Consider the following 17,071-nt stretch of genomic DNA (forward strand, 5'->3'; position numbering starts at 1 on the left):
CTCAGCCTCCTGAGTAGCTAGGATTACAGGTGCACACTACCGCACCCGTCTAATTCTTATACTTTTAGTAGAGATGGGGTTTCACCATGTTGGCCAGGCTGGTCTCGAACTCCTGACCTCTGGTGATTTGTCCACCTTGGCCTCTCAAAGTGCTGGGATTACAGGTGTGAGCCACCGTGCCCAGCCCTTCTTATTACGTGTTTATGCATAAACTTTTTTTATTAGTCATCATAATTCTCTGCAAGAAAATTATGTGTATACGTTGAAAATTAAAAAGTTTTTCTGTGCTCTTAATATTCTAAGTGTTTAAGAAAATTATGATTGAGGTATCATTACAATGAAAATATACAGTACCTCAAAGCACATTCTCTCGTTTTGATTAAACACAGCAAATAAATTTGTTGGAAATGTACCTTTAAGTGCGTGGGTGAGGTTTTTTTCCCTATTAGTTTAATTACCCATGGACAGATACTGCTGGCCTGAAATACCTTTTAATGTGCACTTGCAGAACTTCATTTATTTAAATAAGTTGGGACTGGAAGGGGTTTTGTCATGGCAGGCAGCGTCACTCCACTCTCAGCCCGTCTGCGTTCCATGTCGGAAGCCTCAGCTGCTAAGACGCTTTCTTAGTGACCTCTGCAGAGGAGTGGAGGCAGTACGAGTGAAGGAGGAATGAAGCATTTCCTCTTCTCTGCTGTGGGAGTGGAGAGTGAGGGACGCACAGGGGTGGGGGGGCACATGTACTGCATGAGGCGATGCCTAAGAAACTTCTCGTTCACCTCGTTCGCACCTGTTGCCCCGCAGAGCCGATGATGAGCACCCCACCGCCCGCCAGTGAGCTCCCGCAGCCACAGCCGCAGCCGCAGGCGCTGCACTACGCCCTGGCCAACGCGCAGCAGGTGCAGATCCACCAGATCGGAGAAGACGGACAGGTGCAAGTAGTACGTACCCTCTCCACCACACACCTCGGGCGGGGTGGGGCAGGCGGTGGGGCGGGCCACCGCAGGGCTAGGGCGGCTTCCGCTGCGTTTCGGGGGCACAGTGATAGCTTGGGAGGAGGCATGGGGACCGCATTTAAAGGAGAGGCCATCATGGCTGTGAGCTCTTGCGTTTCACAGATGAGGGCAGCTGCTGCAGTACCTAGGGGTTGAAGCACGTGGTGGGGTGCGGGCATTCGCTCAGCTCACCTTGGTCCTGGGTGATCAGCTTCGAGGGCCAGGCCGTGCTCTTGGGAAGCATCGTAATAATTCTCAGTTCAGAAGTGCAGGTATCTTCTTACTGAGGGAAAGAAAGTAATTTCCTTCTAGGATCAGTGGCAAAAGTTCGAGGCCATTGTTCCCATGCAGCCTTTCCCTCGGGGTTTCTCAGCACACCCAGGCTGGGGGGGCGTGCCCCAGCATCAAGTCAGTGCCCTGCCTTGCCTATGCGGAGTTCTCTGTTAGGGTTTTGTGGCCCAAGCTGCAGCTAGCCTGATGAACTAGAGGCTGACTCCCTGGTGAAGTCCCTCTGCAAACACCTTCTGAATTTTGTGGCACAAGAGTAGGGGGGTGGCAGAGAAGGAAGACTTTTCTAGAAGCTTTGCTGGGTGACTAGAAATTTTACCTGTGTTACTAGACATCGCTGATGTTTTCAGTTGCGCCAGCCCCCTGGGGACCTCTGATGTCAGTGGTCATCATGCGCCCCCATGTCGCAGGGCTTTCTCCTGGGAACAGGGTCCACTACTACTGAGAGCAGGGTGTGGCTCTCGTCTCCTGTGGTTTCAGCACATTGTCTGCAAGGGGGAAGGCTTCCAGAAAATGCTGGGGCGTTTAGGTGGGGCATTACCCTTTCTCTTCCACAGGAGATGAGACAGTCATGAATAGTGAATTTGAATAGTGAATTTCACAGGCTTATTCAATTCATTTGACATTCACAAAGGCAGTTACTCTCATCTTGTTAGTAAGGAGCTCTTTGAAGGAGTTCCAGAATACATAACTTTGCCATCATGCTTACATAGAACATTCTACAGTTTATTTTAAGGTCCATCTTGACTAGGAGTTAATTTCAGATAAGATAATGAGTATTCATTTCATTTATAGGTTTATAGGAATTGTCTGCCTTATGTATAAACATTGAATTCTTTAATTTTTTTGTTTTTTGTAATCACATTTGTTAGTGTTGACTCAAGCTGTTTAAATAGTCACGTGAGTGTTTCTTTGATTTGAAAACCGTTGCCTGCCTTGTTCCGAGTGTAGGCACACAAACGGCTCCCCTGCTCCCGGCCACACGCGGCCTGTGTAGCCTCCCAGCATCCCCAGAGAGCTGAGGGTATCATTTGAAAAGAGGGCTCATTCTGATTTTTCTGTTTCCCCTCTTTTCTATGTGTCATGCACATTTTAAAGTTTACTCAGTTTAGTGACATTCAGAAGTGTGAATACCTCTCCTCGGACCTGTTACTCCTTTGTGAGCTACTGTAAAACGCTCTGTGTGCGTCACACAGTATCCCCCTTATCCATGGGCTCACTTTCCCAGGTTTTAATTACCCACGGTCAACCGGGATCTGAAAATATTAAATGAGAAGTTCCAGAAATAAACAATTGATAAGTTTCAAATTGTCTCCTCTTCCGGGTAGTAGCACGTGGAGACTGGGTGCCCTGCTCCGTCCGCCTGGGACGCGCGTCCTCCCTTTGTCCAGCGTGTCCAAGCCGTGCGGCATGTATGGGCAGGAACAGGTGCAGGATACACGGTTCAGCACTGTCCACGGTTTCTGGCATCCACGTGGTGGGGAGAAGGGGGCGCTTCTTGAAAGCCTTGTGGTTGAGGGGGACTACTGTGAACCCAAAGTATAATTTAAAGCAGTGACTTTAAGCTTATGCTAGGCATAGACTATATTGCAGTATTCAGGAGTTAGTTATCTTTTTGAATGGCAAACAGATAATCCAGAGCACACATTCCGGAAGACGTTTCCGGAAGCGGTGACTTTAAGCTTATGCTAGGCATAGACTATATTGCAGTATTCAGGAGTTAGTTATCTTTTTGAATGGCAAACAGATAATCCAGAGCACACATTCCGGAAGACGTTTCTTGTTTCCTTTGCTTTTGATTTTCTTCTGATGCTTCTTGGTGTCTTTTCTTGCTGCGGATCCCACAGGGACACCTCCACATCGCCCAGGTGCCACAGGGGGAGCAGGTCCAGATCACGCAGGACAGCGAGGTAAGTCTGCCTTCGCCATAGCACTGTCCCTGCAGGCACCGTGCCCGCATGCTCCTGACCTTTGTCTATGTCACAGTGTGCTGGCAGCTGGGAGCCCCGAGGATGGGGGACCTGGGCCATGGCCAGTCCCCCGAGGATGGGGGACTCTGGTTTGCAGGTGCACAGGGCGGGCCTGAGTCTCTGTGGCCTCACTGCCTCCTCCTCCTGTCTGTTGGTCTCTGCAGCTTCTGGTCTGGCTTGGCCAAGACCTCCTAGGTCAGTGTTTCTGCTCCTGGCTGGAAGTGTCCTCTCAGTACCTTTCTCTCCCTGTGTGGCCCTGCCCTTCCTGCCTGGGGAGGCCACCAGTGTGCCCACGATGTGGCCTGCCCCTGCCAGGTGACCTGATACGCTCTCCTCATATGCCACGTGGCCCCTGTGTCCCCGTGGCCACAGTGGGATTAGTGCCGACTTCATGGGATGGTGGGGAATCCCAGTCCTGAGAGCTGGTACTAGCCCTTGACAGACCTGCCAGTTCTGTGCTTGTCTCCGCTGTCTCAAGTTCGGGAGCCCTCCCCAGCCACACGCTCACAAGCACGGGCTCAGCTGCTGTTGGGGTGTGGAATGTGAAGGCAGGACTGATGGTCTGAGCTTTCAGAAAGCCGAGGCTGGCTGGCCTCCATGCTGTGTGTTTGCGTGCCAGGGCAGGACTGTCTCCTGGGTGGCTGGTGACCATCCTTTGACTCTGGGCTGCTTCCTACCACACAGGCAGCAGCAGGCACAGGGCACCGAGCTGGGCCTTGTCTGTGGCCATGGAGCAGCATACACGTGTGGTACCGAGTGACCGTTTTGCGCTCTGCGGGATGAGGAGCATGGCTGTTTCTAGGTCTTGACAGTGGCACCCGCTTTATGTTTGGTGCACGATAGTGTGTCGTTATGAAGATGTCTGGCTTCCCCACACACACCTGCAACAGGGACTAGGAAGCCTGGGGCTAGGTTGAGGGGACCTTGGAGATGTTAGCGGGTGTGTGAGGACTCCTGGGAGCTCATGCAGGGTGCAGGTTCTGTGGAGGAACAGAGGAGCAAGAGGCCTGGCCTTAAGGGACTCTCAGTGTGCCCAGACGGTCCTGCCCAGGTACCCGTGAGCAAGGCTGTGGACATATGCATGCTGTGGCATGAGCATGAGGAGCACGAGGGACTGGGACGTGTCTGCAGGCGGTGGCTTTAATTTGGACACCAGCAGTTCCCAGTGGGTTATTCCGAGAGGGGAGCACATGCATAAGGTTCCAAGGGTGGAATGAGGATGAGGTGAAAGGGGAGGAACGAAGTTACTTGGGGGCCGTGAGCCCCTGGGAATGAGCGGGCTCATCCACACAGCGGCATGACCAGGGCACTAAGAAACGTGTAGCAGATGGATGGATGGAAGGAAGCTCAGGGCAGGGGGCAGGTGGGGGACAGTCCTGGGAGGCCAGAGTGTCCAGGAAGGAGCAGAGCCAGGTTCTGTGTCTGTGGGTGGGTCAGGGACCATCTTTGTGGGGATGCCGGGAGATACACCTGTTAGCTCAGGGAGGTCAGCTGCAGGAGTGGGGCAGAGCCCTGAGCCGCTGCGAGGGGCAGGATCTCAGCAGCAGCTTCCAGTGCACGAGCTGCCTCTGAGGGGTCGGGGGAAGGTTCACTTCTCAAGGCACAGACACGCTGGGGCTGGGAGGCTGAACTCCATACTCCAGAACCCATGCAGTTCATCGGAGTGCTTAATTTCCTTATAGTCATTGGAAATGAAGGAAAATTGATACGCAGCAAAAGAATAAAATCAACACACGTGCTTTTTATATAGTTCATGCTAAAAAGTCTTTATACTACTCGAATTTTAATTTTTTATTATTAGTTTTGTCCTCTCAGTTTTCAAAACTGAAGCCATCTTGTGTAGGTAATTGCCTTTCTTGTTTTCATCAGGAATTAGAATTGCTAATCATATTAATGATGGCTTTGTGATAAGTGACAGTGTGCAGTCTCATCACAATAAATTCATACCTTGTTCATTTAAAATTATTTTGCTGAAGCAAGATATCTGAAAATAAACATTTAGCAGGGTCTAACAGACTTAAAACAATTCCTTTTTACAACAAATGAAAATGGATTTCCAGCTGGAGAGCTCTTAGCAGCTCTGTGGTTGAGTGAGCTGGTGGGCTGTATGTGCCCATGTCTGGCGTGATGCCGCACAGCTCAGTAAGGTGTCCCCACTGGGGAAGCTGGGCGGCACGCACATAGGACCTCTCTGCTGCTTTTTGTGAGTCTAAAATTCTTTCAAAATAAAAAATGAAGCAAAAATGACATTTTCGTGAGGGGTCAGGGTTGGGAAGTGGGTATAGTGCTTTTCGAGTTGTTTGTTCATCTTTACAATAAAAAATAGTACCTAGAAATTTAAGTATTTTGTTTTGGGACTTTTTTTTGCTACTGGAGGTTGAATTTTTGCAGAACTGGTGTTTTTCTTGTTATCCCAGATGACCTGCAATATGTCTTGGTGTATTTCTGCTTATGACTGTCTCCTCCTCTGATTCTTTTCAGGGCAACCTCCAGATCCACCACGTGGGGCAGGATGGTCAGGTGAGTGCCCCGGGCCCCACGCACCTGTGGGCGTTGCGCTGCCGAGGGGTGGGGCTCTCACGGGAGGGGTGGGACGGTCAGGTGAGTGCTCCAGTTCCCCTGCCATACACCTGGCCTTTTCCTCACATACAGGGCGTTGCGCTAACAGGGAGGGGGTCTCTCACGGGATGGGTGAGGGTGTGAAGGCCCTGCAGTGTGAGCCCCTCAGCAGGACTGGCTTTTCTCACCGTGGCAATGCACAGGCCTGGAAGGGGGAGGGCGGGGCTTGAAGGTTACATTTGCGGCTCTGTGGGTAGCTTTTGCTTTGTGGTGGAAACATACCCCGCCCCGTGCCAATGGTTATTTTCTGCACACCCTTGCGGATGTTGGTGGCAGTCGTGTCTGCGCAGATAGCTCTGTTAGCAAAAGGTGGTTTCGCTCCTGTGTATTGCCTCAAACTCTCAAACTTCGCTGCTTTCTAATCCTTGACACACAGAGTGACTGTTTGGTGAATACCCCAGTACGAATTGTCTTTCTGAAATGATGTGCCCCTACGATGCGGGCCTGGGGAGGGCGTGGCAGTGCAGAACAGGCAGCTCGCTGGTGGAGGAGGCCGTGTTGTTCCCAGGTCCTCGTGAGGACCCTTTCTAGTCAGAAGACAGCCGTCACTCTGGATTACTGCTAAAGAGTCTGGGTGGTCTTCCCATTTCATAAAACAAAAGCTGTGAAGTTGGCAGTGAGAACCATAAACATAGCTCCTTGCGTAGCAAGATCGTGCTTGTTTTTCAGAAGCACGGCGCACTGTCCTTCGAGAAGCCCCGTGTCCTTTGCCACAGCCGGGCCTTGCGGATCTCTGACCCAACAGAGCCCGGGGCACCCCAGGAGTGAGGTGCCTCCCGGATGAGGGGGATAGAAGGGCACGTGCATCCTGTGGGCTTTGCCGTGACCCCTCAGAGGCACGTTGGGAGGAGGGCTGCAGACCCTCCAGAAGCGGTTCAGGTCAGTTTCTCAGTTGAAAAGTTTGATCGTAAAGATCAGCCTGAGGGTCTCCTCAGGTAGTCCTGTAGCACGACTCACCTATAAATAGGAAATTGCTGCTTTGGAGGAGAGCCAAAGGAAGGCACAGTTTTTTGTTCTCTCTCTCCTTTTTTGAGACAGAGTCTCGCTCTGTCGCCCAGGCTAGAGTGCACTGGTGTGATCTCAGCTCACTGCAATCTCCACCCCCCCGGGTTCAAGCGATTCTCCTGCCTCAGCCTCCTGAGTAGTTGGGATTGCATGTACCCATTAACCACCACGCTCGGCTGATTTTTTGTATTTTTAGTAGAGATGAAGTTTCACCTTGTTGGCCAGGCTGGTCTCACACTTCTGACCTCAGGTGATCTGCCTGCCTCAGTCTCCCAAAGTGCTGGGATGACAGGTGTGAGCCCCCACGCCCCACCTTGGAATGCACCGTCTTAAATCCACAGCTGTGGTCTTCCTCGTTCCGTTGGGGTGACGAAGCTGTGGTTGGCGCAGTGTGAGCCAGTTCTCTGCACCTTTCTCCCTGTGGTTCTCATGGTCAGCTGGGACAGCAGAGGATGGGACTCCCAGTCAGTGGTCCGTCTCTTCGTTTTCTACAACACAGTGATTTATGGTTATACTGGTGGTGAAATTGTATCATAGTTAAAATACTGCTGGACTTGAGTTCCTAGGAAAAGTGAGGCATGCTGCCTTCCATATTTCTTTGTTCCTGTCTCTAACTCTGAACAAAATCCACTTGGAATTTTAAAGATAGACCCGGCTTTTATTCTAGATTGCTGCAGTGCTCCTGTTGATAATTGCAGATAAAACTCTCCCAACTCTATTGTGAGGGCAGAGATTCCAGCTTTTCTCAGCAGGCGTGGAGGCCCATCAGCGCCAGCACAGGTCCGAGTTCAGGAAGGACTCTGAGGGCTGACGCTGGAGGAGCTGTCTGGAATTCCTGAACAGGACTCTGTTCTGGTGTCTCTGGTTCCTCCGTCACTGCTGCTGCCCCTCACGCCTTCTCACTGGGAGCAGGGTCGTGACTGCTGCTCATTCCCGCATCTTCGGGGGCCCCTCCAGGTCCCCACTCTCTCTAAGTGGCCTCACTTGCAGAATGAGTAAAGCTGCGGTACTGACTGCTCTTTATGTTAAACATCGAATGATCATTTATAAACAGCTTGTTTTTGTTTTTTCCCCCTGTGAACTCTCATACGTTCTTCTCGCCTCCTGATTGCTATCACTGGTCATATTTGTGGGACCTTAAATCAAAGACAGCTTCAGGAGAAGCCAGTGCTGACCCTTGGCATAGTGGGCGGAATCTCATACCTGGCTGCTGCTTCTCTTTTGAAGGAAACTGCTGTGTGATTTAAACAAACAGCCGTTCATCTGAAGCTGCCTTTTCTGGTAAAGCTGTGTAGTGCTTCCCCTCTTTTTCTGTTTGTGGAAATTCTTTCTCTTTTCGTCATCTGGCCAGTTCTCATTCCCACCGTGCTCCACCCTGTGCATGCGGGCTTCGTCCTCCAGGCTGACCGCACATTTCGGAAACAGAAGGATGTTTCAAAAGGCCCAGAGAAGTCCGCTCGCCTCCATGTTGCCGACGAGGCTGAGAAGCCCTGAGCCGTGTGCGGGGGTCACATGGCCCATTCGCTCTCCTCCCTGCCCCCCTGCCCACAGGAGGATAGTGCACGTGGGTCTAGGGCTCTCACTTCTCCAGCCAGACTTGACCTCAGAAGCGTCCTTCCTGTCACGCTGCAGATGGCTCAGCTCCCCGCCCCATCCCAGTACCCTTGGCTTGCCCTGGTCGAGCGCTGGCCCGGCTGACAGGAGACCCTGTAGCCGGCGCTCACTCCAGGTGGGTGGGGAAGGCAAGGAACAGCACCTCAGCCCGAGGAGAGAGCACAAAGAAATGGGCACGGCCGCTGCCACTTTCTAGATCACTGACTTAGGATTAGCTTGGTATTCACTTCTAATTCTGTAGTTTCAGCTGTCATTGAAGAATGGTTATGTGCCAACAGACTCAGAATCTGACAGAGCAGCTAGAACTCTCCCCAGGACGGTGGCCAGGAGGCCTGGCCTTCCCTCTTCTGGCCATCTGTTTTATATCCTGGGGCTGGGGCCTTTGCCCCTAGCCCTGCACCCGCCCCCTGCACCCTCCGCCTTTCCTTGTGCTGGGCTCACACTCGTTGGTTTTCCTCCTCCTCTACTTCTGAGATGATTGTTGCTCTTTCTTCCTGTAGTTAATGAATTTCTGAGTCAGTGGACAGCTCCTGTGAAGATAGCCTGCCTTCTTTGCTCCGTGGAGGGAGGGTGTGCGCTGCGCTTGTGGATTGCCGCTGGGCGGTGGGTTTGAGGCCACGTCTGCAGCCGGCAGCCGCGTCAGTTCCAGGAGGGCCCTGGTGGCTGCGGTACCCTGCTGCTGGGCTGGGAAGTGCCATCATGCTGCATTGGTGTGACCCGGCACCAGCTGCCAGGGACCATCTTTGAGTCGTGTTTTCTTTGAATTAAATATTGAGAGATTGTAGTCGCACCCCCCAGTTGCCATTTGCTGTCTGAGTGGAAAATAGGAAGCCCTGCATGGTTTGTGGCCATGTGGCCAGTGTCGTGTCCACAGCGGCCTTGCTCCTCTTCCCTGCCATGAGATGGACTGCCCCGTCTACAGTTTCTGCTGTGACGCCTCTGTCCACTCTGATACTGAGGGTGCAGGAGGGCTGCCTCGGCCTCCTTTCCCCATCGCCCCCAGCACCTGCACCCTCTGGCTTCTTTGCCGGCAGTCGTGGTGTGCGCTTATACCTGGTGCTGGGTCGCAGGCAGGGTGGGTCTCACAGCTGTTCGGTGACTCTGGGAGGGCTCCCCTGGCTGAGGCTGTCTGCAGGTGAGCGTGGCCCTCCCCTAAGGAAGGCTGACGAGGGTCCATTTCAGGCACTGTTGGGTACACTGGAAGTGCACAGAGCCTGAGAGACACAGCAGGAGGGGTCTGGAGAGCCACCTGCACCAAGACCTCAGGACAGCGATGGCACAGCCATGGGGCGGGTGAGTGCCGCTGCCTGTGTGAGGCCAGAGGCCATGGGCACCTGAGTCCAGTGAGGTCAGATGGAGCCCCCATGCTTAGCTTCCCGGGACCAGTGTTGGGGGCAGCAGTAGCGGACAGTGCACCCCAAATGTGGGCAGGAGGATCGGAAGGATCAGCAGAGAGGTTCACGGGATGGCACGCGGGGGCACACTGGCTTCATGGTGCCCTCTCCCTCTTCCCCGAGCTGTACCCTCCAGTGCTGTGCAGCCTCCCGTCTGGGAGTGCTTACTTGCTCCCTGCTGCTGGACCCTGTGGCCTCTGCTGTGCCAGGTGCCTGGCCGTGGTGCCCTTCCACTCCGACTCTTTGTCTTTATTGTTCACTAGGTACTTATGCTGTCATGCCCCAGTGTTCTGGCATCGCTGGCTGGAGGAAGGAAAAGGAGGTGAAGGGATTCCTTAGAACGTGGGAATTCAAATTGCAGCTGAACCCTAAAACAGAATTGTTCTGTGCTGGTATACACCTGTAATCCCAGCACTTTGGGGAGGCCGAGGTGGGAGGATTGATTGACCCAAGGAGTTTGATACCAGCCTGGGCAGCAGAACGAGAACCTGTCTCTACAAAAAATAATAAAAAACTAAAAAATTAGCCAGGTCTGGTGGCGTGCGCCTGTAGTCCCAGCCACTCAAGAGGCTGAGACGGGGGGTTAGCTGGAGCCCAGGAGGCCCAGGCTGCAGTGAGCCATGATGGTGCCACTGCCTTCCAGCCTGGGCAACAGAGCAAGAGCCTGTCTCAAAATAAACACAGTGTGCAATGCAATAGTTTTTCAAAAAAACTAAAACATTTAAAAAATTGTTTTCAACCACTTTGGCTGGTTTCTAAGGTGGTGTATTATCTTGCCTCCTGAATAACAACTTTACATAAGAACAAGCGTTCGGGCTGCTTTGGGAGGGGCCTCAGCGTGTTTGTGAAGAGTCTGCCTCGGGCTTTATAGAGCAGAGCCTACCGTGTGCGCCTCCCACCCTGCACCACGTCACCATCACGCTTCATCCGCACCTAACCTGCTGCCTTCGGGGGAAGCCGTACAGCCTGTGCCGTTGGAGTTGAAATTAAAACGCAGTGGTTCTGGTCACAGCTTCTGGCATGGGTAGCTCCCTGGGGTGAGCTGCGTGGACCTGAGCCTGGGCCTTTGGCTTTTGGGATACGTTTGTGGCTGTGTTCTGGGTGCTTCTTCGTTGACACTGGAGTTCTGGAAATACGGCTCCTTCATAAGCTGATGAAAACTGTGCTGATTTCTTTTGTTGTTCCTGCCTCACCGAAGGTGCCAGGCGTTTGGCAGCATTTTCCTCTACTGGACAAGCCCCTTAGTGTTGGCTTTGTTGCTCAGTGAGTATTTGAAATTAATCATTTGCCGTCCTGGGAGGGAAGATCAAATGAGGATATCACACAGAAATTCGGAATGGTTTAGGTAGAGGTGCTGTTGCCCATGTGGTGAGCTTAAGGGATTACAGAATCTGTTTGAACAGAGGACAGGCCTTGTGTAGTAAATCAGAGCCGGGCCAGTGCGTCCGGAATTCCCTGAAAGGACCGGAGCTAGGAGAGGCCGTCGCTGTGCCGGCGATTCCCAGGGGGAGAGTACGTTCAGGCAGACCGTGGCAGGAGCGTAAAATCATTTCTCGTTTAAGGAATTTCAGTTTTCAGCTAGTGCTAATGATAATAGAATCTTTAATTTGGTGCAGATTTTCAGAAGAATTCTGAAAAAGCCCTTAAAAATTAAAAGTCATGAGGATTGAAATTTGCCGTGAGGTGGATGACTTTATTTTTTAGTGCATTTCAAATGAAAATTGATGGCTTTTTTTTATGAGGTCATGGGAACTTTTGCGAAAGGTGGATAGACCAGTTGTCCACTTTAGGGGCTGGCAGGGAGGGGAGCTGTCATTCCTGCATCTTGGTGCAGTTGCTTTGCTGCCATGGGGACCCTGAGCCAGCGCTGTGTGACCTGGGCGGGCTCCCTGTAAAGGCCGACTCGTGTTCTGCAGCCGATGGCGCGTGCTCCTGCAGTGATGAGTGCACCCAGCCTGTGTGGCTGGACCCCACCAGCATCTGCGCAAGCCACGGCAGGAAGGCAGCTTGCCACTGTGGTTCCAGAACATTCCTCCCTCGCTCACGCGTGTGCGCTCACACGGTCAGAACAGGTCCATAGAATGGTAGTGTTGCATGCTGATTCCACTGACGTTTTTCATTCCGTTTTCTGTTCTGCTTTTCTGTTTCTCTTCCTTTCATCTCTTTGAAGACTGGCTGTGACACATTGCATTGATTTTGCAATCCACACTTTGAAAAATACTGGAATAGGTGATTGCTAATGTCTCTTTTTTTAAATTTTTTTGAGATGTAGTTTCGTTCTTGTTGCCCAGGCTAGAGTACGATGGCATGATCTCATCTCACTGCAGCCCCCACCTCCGGGCTCAGGCGAGCTCATGTCTCTTCTTGAAGAGCTTGTAGGTCTAAGTTGTAATGAGTAGCTGGGACTATAGGTGTGTGCCATTGCACCCATGTAATCAGGTAATTTTTAAAAAAACACTTATAGCTGTACAGTTTATACTGCATATATTCATATTCTTCCCTTATATTTTGATAAATCAAAAGATAATTGTTCTTGAATTATATTAGAAAGCTGTTTAAAAGGTGACATTCAAGTTTAAGAAAAATGATTATAAACTTGCTATTTAAAAATTAACTTTTAACATAGTTCTGAGGGCTTTTAATCTAGATCAGGAAAATTAGGATTATCCATGCCACCTCAGCAGTAAAATGAAATTAGGATTATCCATGTCACTCCTGCACTGGAATGAAATTAAGAATTATCCATGTCACTTCAGCATTAGAATGAAGTTAGGATTATCCATGTCACTTCAGCATTAGAATGGAGATTCCCTGAGAACTCGAGTCACATTTTTGGTGTGGCTGCCCTTCTGTTGGTTAGTCCCGTGGTGGGTGTGGGCCGAAAGGTGGCTCAATGTTTGCCATGGTTGTCCACGTCCATCCACGCTGTCTGCAAGACTCTGACAGAGTTGTCTCTGGATGCATTTGAGTGTTTCTTACAGGGGAGGCCAGGGCCAAAGGAAGGCTTTCATTGCCAAGGGGTCTCAGCGGGAGCAGCCCTTGGGGGCCACAGACTGACCTCTTCCAGCAACAGGAAGGACCTTTCTTCCCTCTGCAGCACCTGTCAGTCATAACGTGCCTGACTCGCTGTTCCCCCTGGCAGAGAAGCACTCCCCTCACCCCCCACAGAGCGTTCCTATGTTGGGCACTCACACCAGCTGTAGGTGGGGGATCCTGTGAGTAGAGTGGAGAATTTGAGGGGTGGTGCTGAGTCTGGGTTTTGGGGCACAGGGGAGGCTCAGCTCCTCAGTAGGTTGTGTTCTTCCAGGCCCTTGTCCCTTCACTCACCCCAAAATGAGGGAGAGGACCCCATCGGGCATGGTGAGCTCATTTTAAGTAACTGTCCGACCCCGAAGAGTTTGCAGGAAGTGATTTATTTAGGCAGAGAGAGAAAAAGGAGAACGAAAAGCAGCTCCTGCCGTGTCGTGGGAGGGGATGCAGAGAGGGAGCCCGCCCAGATGTCGGGGAAAAGGACTTTTAACCTGGGAGATATTCCCGCCCCATTCATGTTTTTGGTCCTATGAAAGGAGTTCCTTTAAACTTTCGCTGGAGTGATTGACCTTTGGTTTCTGGGCAGTCTATCCTGGTGAGCAGCGTGAAAGTTAAAGACTTTTAACTCCGGGATGGAGACGGGGGCGGGAGGTAGAAGTATGGCACTAGGAAGTTCTTGCCTTTGAAACTACGCCCCCTTGTGGACCCGGAAAGAGAATACGCGCCCTCAGTGCCACTTGGCCACAGTGCCTTTCTTCTCCCTGGGGCCGCTTCCTAAAATACTCTTCTTGGCCAGAGATGAGTGCCCGGCTGTAGGTGGCAGATCTTTTGAGAGAGAACTGGATGGGGGTGGGGTGGGAGAGTCGCCATGGGTCCCAGTTTTGGGGCTGCCACTCCCTCAGTGTCTGTCATCTTGGGGATGTGGCATTTCTTCTTCTTCTTCTTTTTTTTTTTTTGAGATGGAGTCTCCCTCTGTTGCCTGGGCTGGAGTGCAGTGGTGTGATCTTGGCTCACTGAGGCCTCCGCCTCCTGGGTTCAAGCGATTCTCCTGTCTCAGCCTCCCAAGTGGCTGGGACTACAGGCACATACCACCATGCCTAGCTCATTTTTCTATTTTTGGTAGAGGTGGGGTTTCACCATGTTGGCCAGGATGGTCTCGATCTCCTGACCTCGTGATCCACCTGCCTCAGCCTCCCAGTGCTGGGATTACAGGTGTGAGCCTTGCCGCGTCACTTCTTGGTGCTTCCGTGCCCTCTTCATGGCAGTGGGGTGGCAGCAGCAACCACTCAGGAAGTTGGTGGGCTTTGCTGGGCACACATGGCCTGCCTGGGACTTACCAGGCTCTGGACTACCCGTGACTGGTGTCGTCCACACTCCAGCACTAAGGGAGGGGTGGTGCAAATCCTCACAAACTGACCACACAGGCACTGGCACTCAAGTGGGGAGTAGGCGGGCTGCGGTCTGGAGACAGGCTTTCCCGGTACACGTAGGAGGAGCAGCAGCTGCTCATTGAGTGACGGTACTGGCCTGCTGCTCTGAGAGCCTCCCGACGCGAAGCGGGGCCTTTCCCTTCCACCTTCTGCGTGTGTGAATGTGTGTGTGTGATTTTAGAGATACTCTTCTAAAACTGTATGCTTAAAGTGTTACTTAACTGGGAAGTATTCCCTTGTTAAGATGTTCACCAGGACTGAACCTTTTAAAGCAGATGATCTGAACCTCATCTCTGTAAAGCAATCTAGATTATAAAGTTCATTCTGAAATCTGAATAAAATGATTTATTAAATACTGAATGTAACGTTAGCATGTTTTAGTGATCTTAGGTAGCTGCGAGTTCGTGCATTCCTGGGTTGGTGGTGGCATCGTTTGTGTTCTTTTTTTACAATTTTTTTTTTTGACACTGAGTCTTACTCTGTTGCCCAGGCTGGAATGCAGTGGTGTGATCTTGGCTCACTGCAACCTCTGCCTCCTGGACTCAAGTGATTCTCCTGCCTCAGCCTCCTGAGAAGCTGGGATTACAGGCGTCCGCCACCACGCCTGGCTCATTTTTGTATTTTTGTATTTTTAGTAGAGACGGGGTTTCACCATGTTCTGTTTGTGTTCTTTAAAATCCATATGATGTGAACATGTTTTGGTGAGCTCGCGTGGTCCTGGGCGGGAGGTGGCCTTGTTTCTGTTGTTTAAAATCCCAAGCTTGGCCTCTAGTGAGGGCCACTAATCTGAGACTTGAGACACCCGACCCTGCATTCCGCATTGGGAGTCTGGCTACCTGCAGGACAGTGCCAGCCTAATGACGCCCGTGCTCCTCCCAGCACTGGTTGGCTTTGGAGGAAGGTGAGGACGTGCTGGCCGCTGGATTCCAGCACAAAGATGGTATTCTTAAAGATGGGAGGAAACGTTTGTTTCTACAGTACTTTTTTTCCTCTGTTAGCAAAGGTGGTAGGAAGGCGCAGGCCCGTGGAGTGGACGGACAGACGTCTGTGCTTGCTGCTCACATGGTGTGGAGAGCAGCGCCCAGGGCTGTGGCTGTCCTGTGTGCAGTGTCACTTGGGGGTTAAGTGCTCCCCTGGGAAGGTGGGATACCTGGACCAGAGGATCTCTGAACCCCCTTCCAACTTGAAGATTTGAATTTGAACTTCAGAAGTGGGGGCTGCCATAAACATTTCCCACAAAGCATAGCCCGGCAGTATCGTACTTCTGGGCTCACGCGCCCCATACGCCTGGGAGGTGAGCTTCAGGAAGGAGTTTGATGGCCGGATACTCTGACCCGGCAGGGAGCCAGTAGAGCTTTCCCAGGTGAGGAGGGCTGCGGCACGCAGGCTGTAGGGTGCTCACGACTTGGCTGTGCGAGTCAGGCGGGGGCGGGGGCCGCAGGGAGGGCGCCCGAGGAGCTGGCTTCCTGCATCCGCCCGGGGCGCATCCGTCAGACTTGGTCAAAGGGCACCTGGTGCATGTCTATTCTTTCAGCCATCGCACCGGGGGTGTGAGCTGGGATGGCTGCAGGTGTCATCCCATTGCTCAGATCCAGCCTCTTCCCGACGACGCACAGGAGAGCAGTCATCCAGGGTGTGGCCCCACTGGAGTTGGATGTTTTTAGTCAACGGCCCGAGTGTCCTCCTTGTTGCTCAGAACAGCCACCCTCCCCAAGGGCGCGGAGCACTCCTGCAGGCTGCGCTCAGGTCCTCAGGGGACTGGAGACGCCAGTGACGCAGACACGTAGCGCACAGCGAACTCCTGCCTGTTTGGTGTTCTTGGCAGTAGTGTGCCCACGAGTTGAATTTGGCTGTGCTTTCTTTTTACACTGCTGTGACCATGTACTGTTATTAAAAAAATGTGAAAATTCGATCTAAATTTGACCCTGGGTCAAATTTAGCAGGGTCTTCAGGAGCCTGGCAGAAGCAAACACTGGGACTTAGGGGAGTGCCCCCGGGGAAGGCAGGAAAGCCCATGGGTGATGGGACACGCAGACCTGCCTGAAGACCACCAAGGCCCGCTGGGTCCGCTGACTCCTGTGTGGCTTCAGCAGTTGGCCGTGACTTTCTCATAACAGTTTTTCGATTGGACGGCGAAGCAGGAGCAAAAATTTCAGTATGTCATGTAGGGGATATTCAGTTAACAGAGTTCAAATAGCAAGAGGTACGCTTTCTATGGTTCTGATTAATTAGGTGTGATCGAAGACTTAGCCAGCTAAAAATAATTTTTCAGAAGTATCTAATCATTTGGAGAAATAACTCATCAGCCGCATTTAGGAGATTGCAGCACAATTTTAGAATTAAATAAAGTGCAGACAGTATACGTACGGGACGTTGGATTTCAGTTACTGAGGAAAGAAGGGGCTGAAAGAAAGGACGCTGATTATAACTGTGTTCTCGGTGTTGGGCGGGCACTCACAACAGATTCTGACCTCAGAGATGAAGGTGCTGAAGTTAGTGTCTCCGTAAGGTGCGGGGGTGCAAGGGTGCGGGGGTGCGGGTGCTTGAGACCCTGCGCGCACTGGACTCGTGTCGAGAAAGCTGCGTACCGCGTGTTTTCTCTGCTCTCACGCTGTGACCATCGACACACAGAAAGACTGCTGGGACCAAGGCAAGCCATGGATCCCGGTTGGGTGTCCTCTAACTCAGTGCGGATCCCGGTCGGGTGTCCTCTAACTAACTCAGTG

At 52.0% G+C, this 17,071-nt stretch overlaps 1 protein-coding gene across 14 annotated transcripts in view; it reads left to right on the forward strand.

Moving 5' to 3' along the window:
- The window catches only part of BANP (BTG3 associated nuclear protein), a 122,591-nt gene that overhangs the window by 74,891 nt on the left and 30,629 nt on the right, over window positions 1-17,071 (forward strand). For 11 of the 14 annotated variants that reach the window (XM_032284654.1, XM_032284651.1, XM_032284643.1 and 8 more), the window contains 3 exons: window positions 805-941; window positions 3,122-3,193; window positions 5,735-5,773. In XM_032284654.1, the coding sequence (XP_032140545.1) occupies window positions 805-941; window positions 3,122-3,193; window positions 5,735-5,773 (248 nt within the window). The remainder of the gene's footprint in view (window positions 1-804; window positions 942-3,121; window positions 3,194-5,734; window positions 5,774-17,071) is intronic. The other 3 variants (XM_032284649.1, XM_032284653.1, XM_032284641.1) reach the window with 1 other exon arrangement.

This window comes from Sapajus apella, unplaced genomic scaffold (assembly GCF_009761245.1).
Source record: "Sapajus apella isolate SASKATOON/1434 unplaced genomic scaffold, GSC_monkey_1.0 scaffold15, whole genome shotgun sequence".
NCBI classification, from domain to species: Eukaryota; Metazoa; Chordata; class Mammalia; order Primates; family Cebidae; genus Sapajus; species Sapajus apella.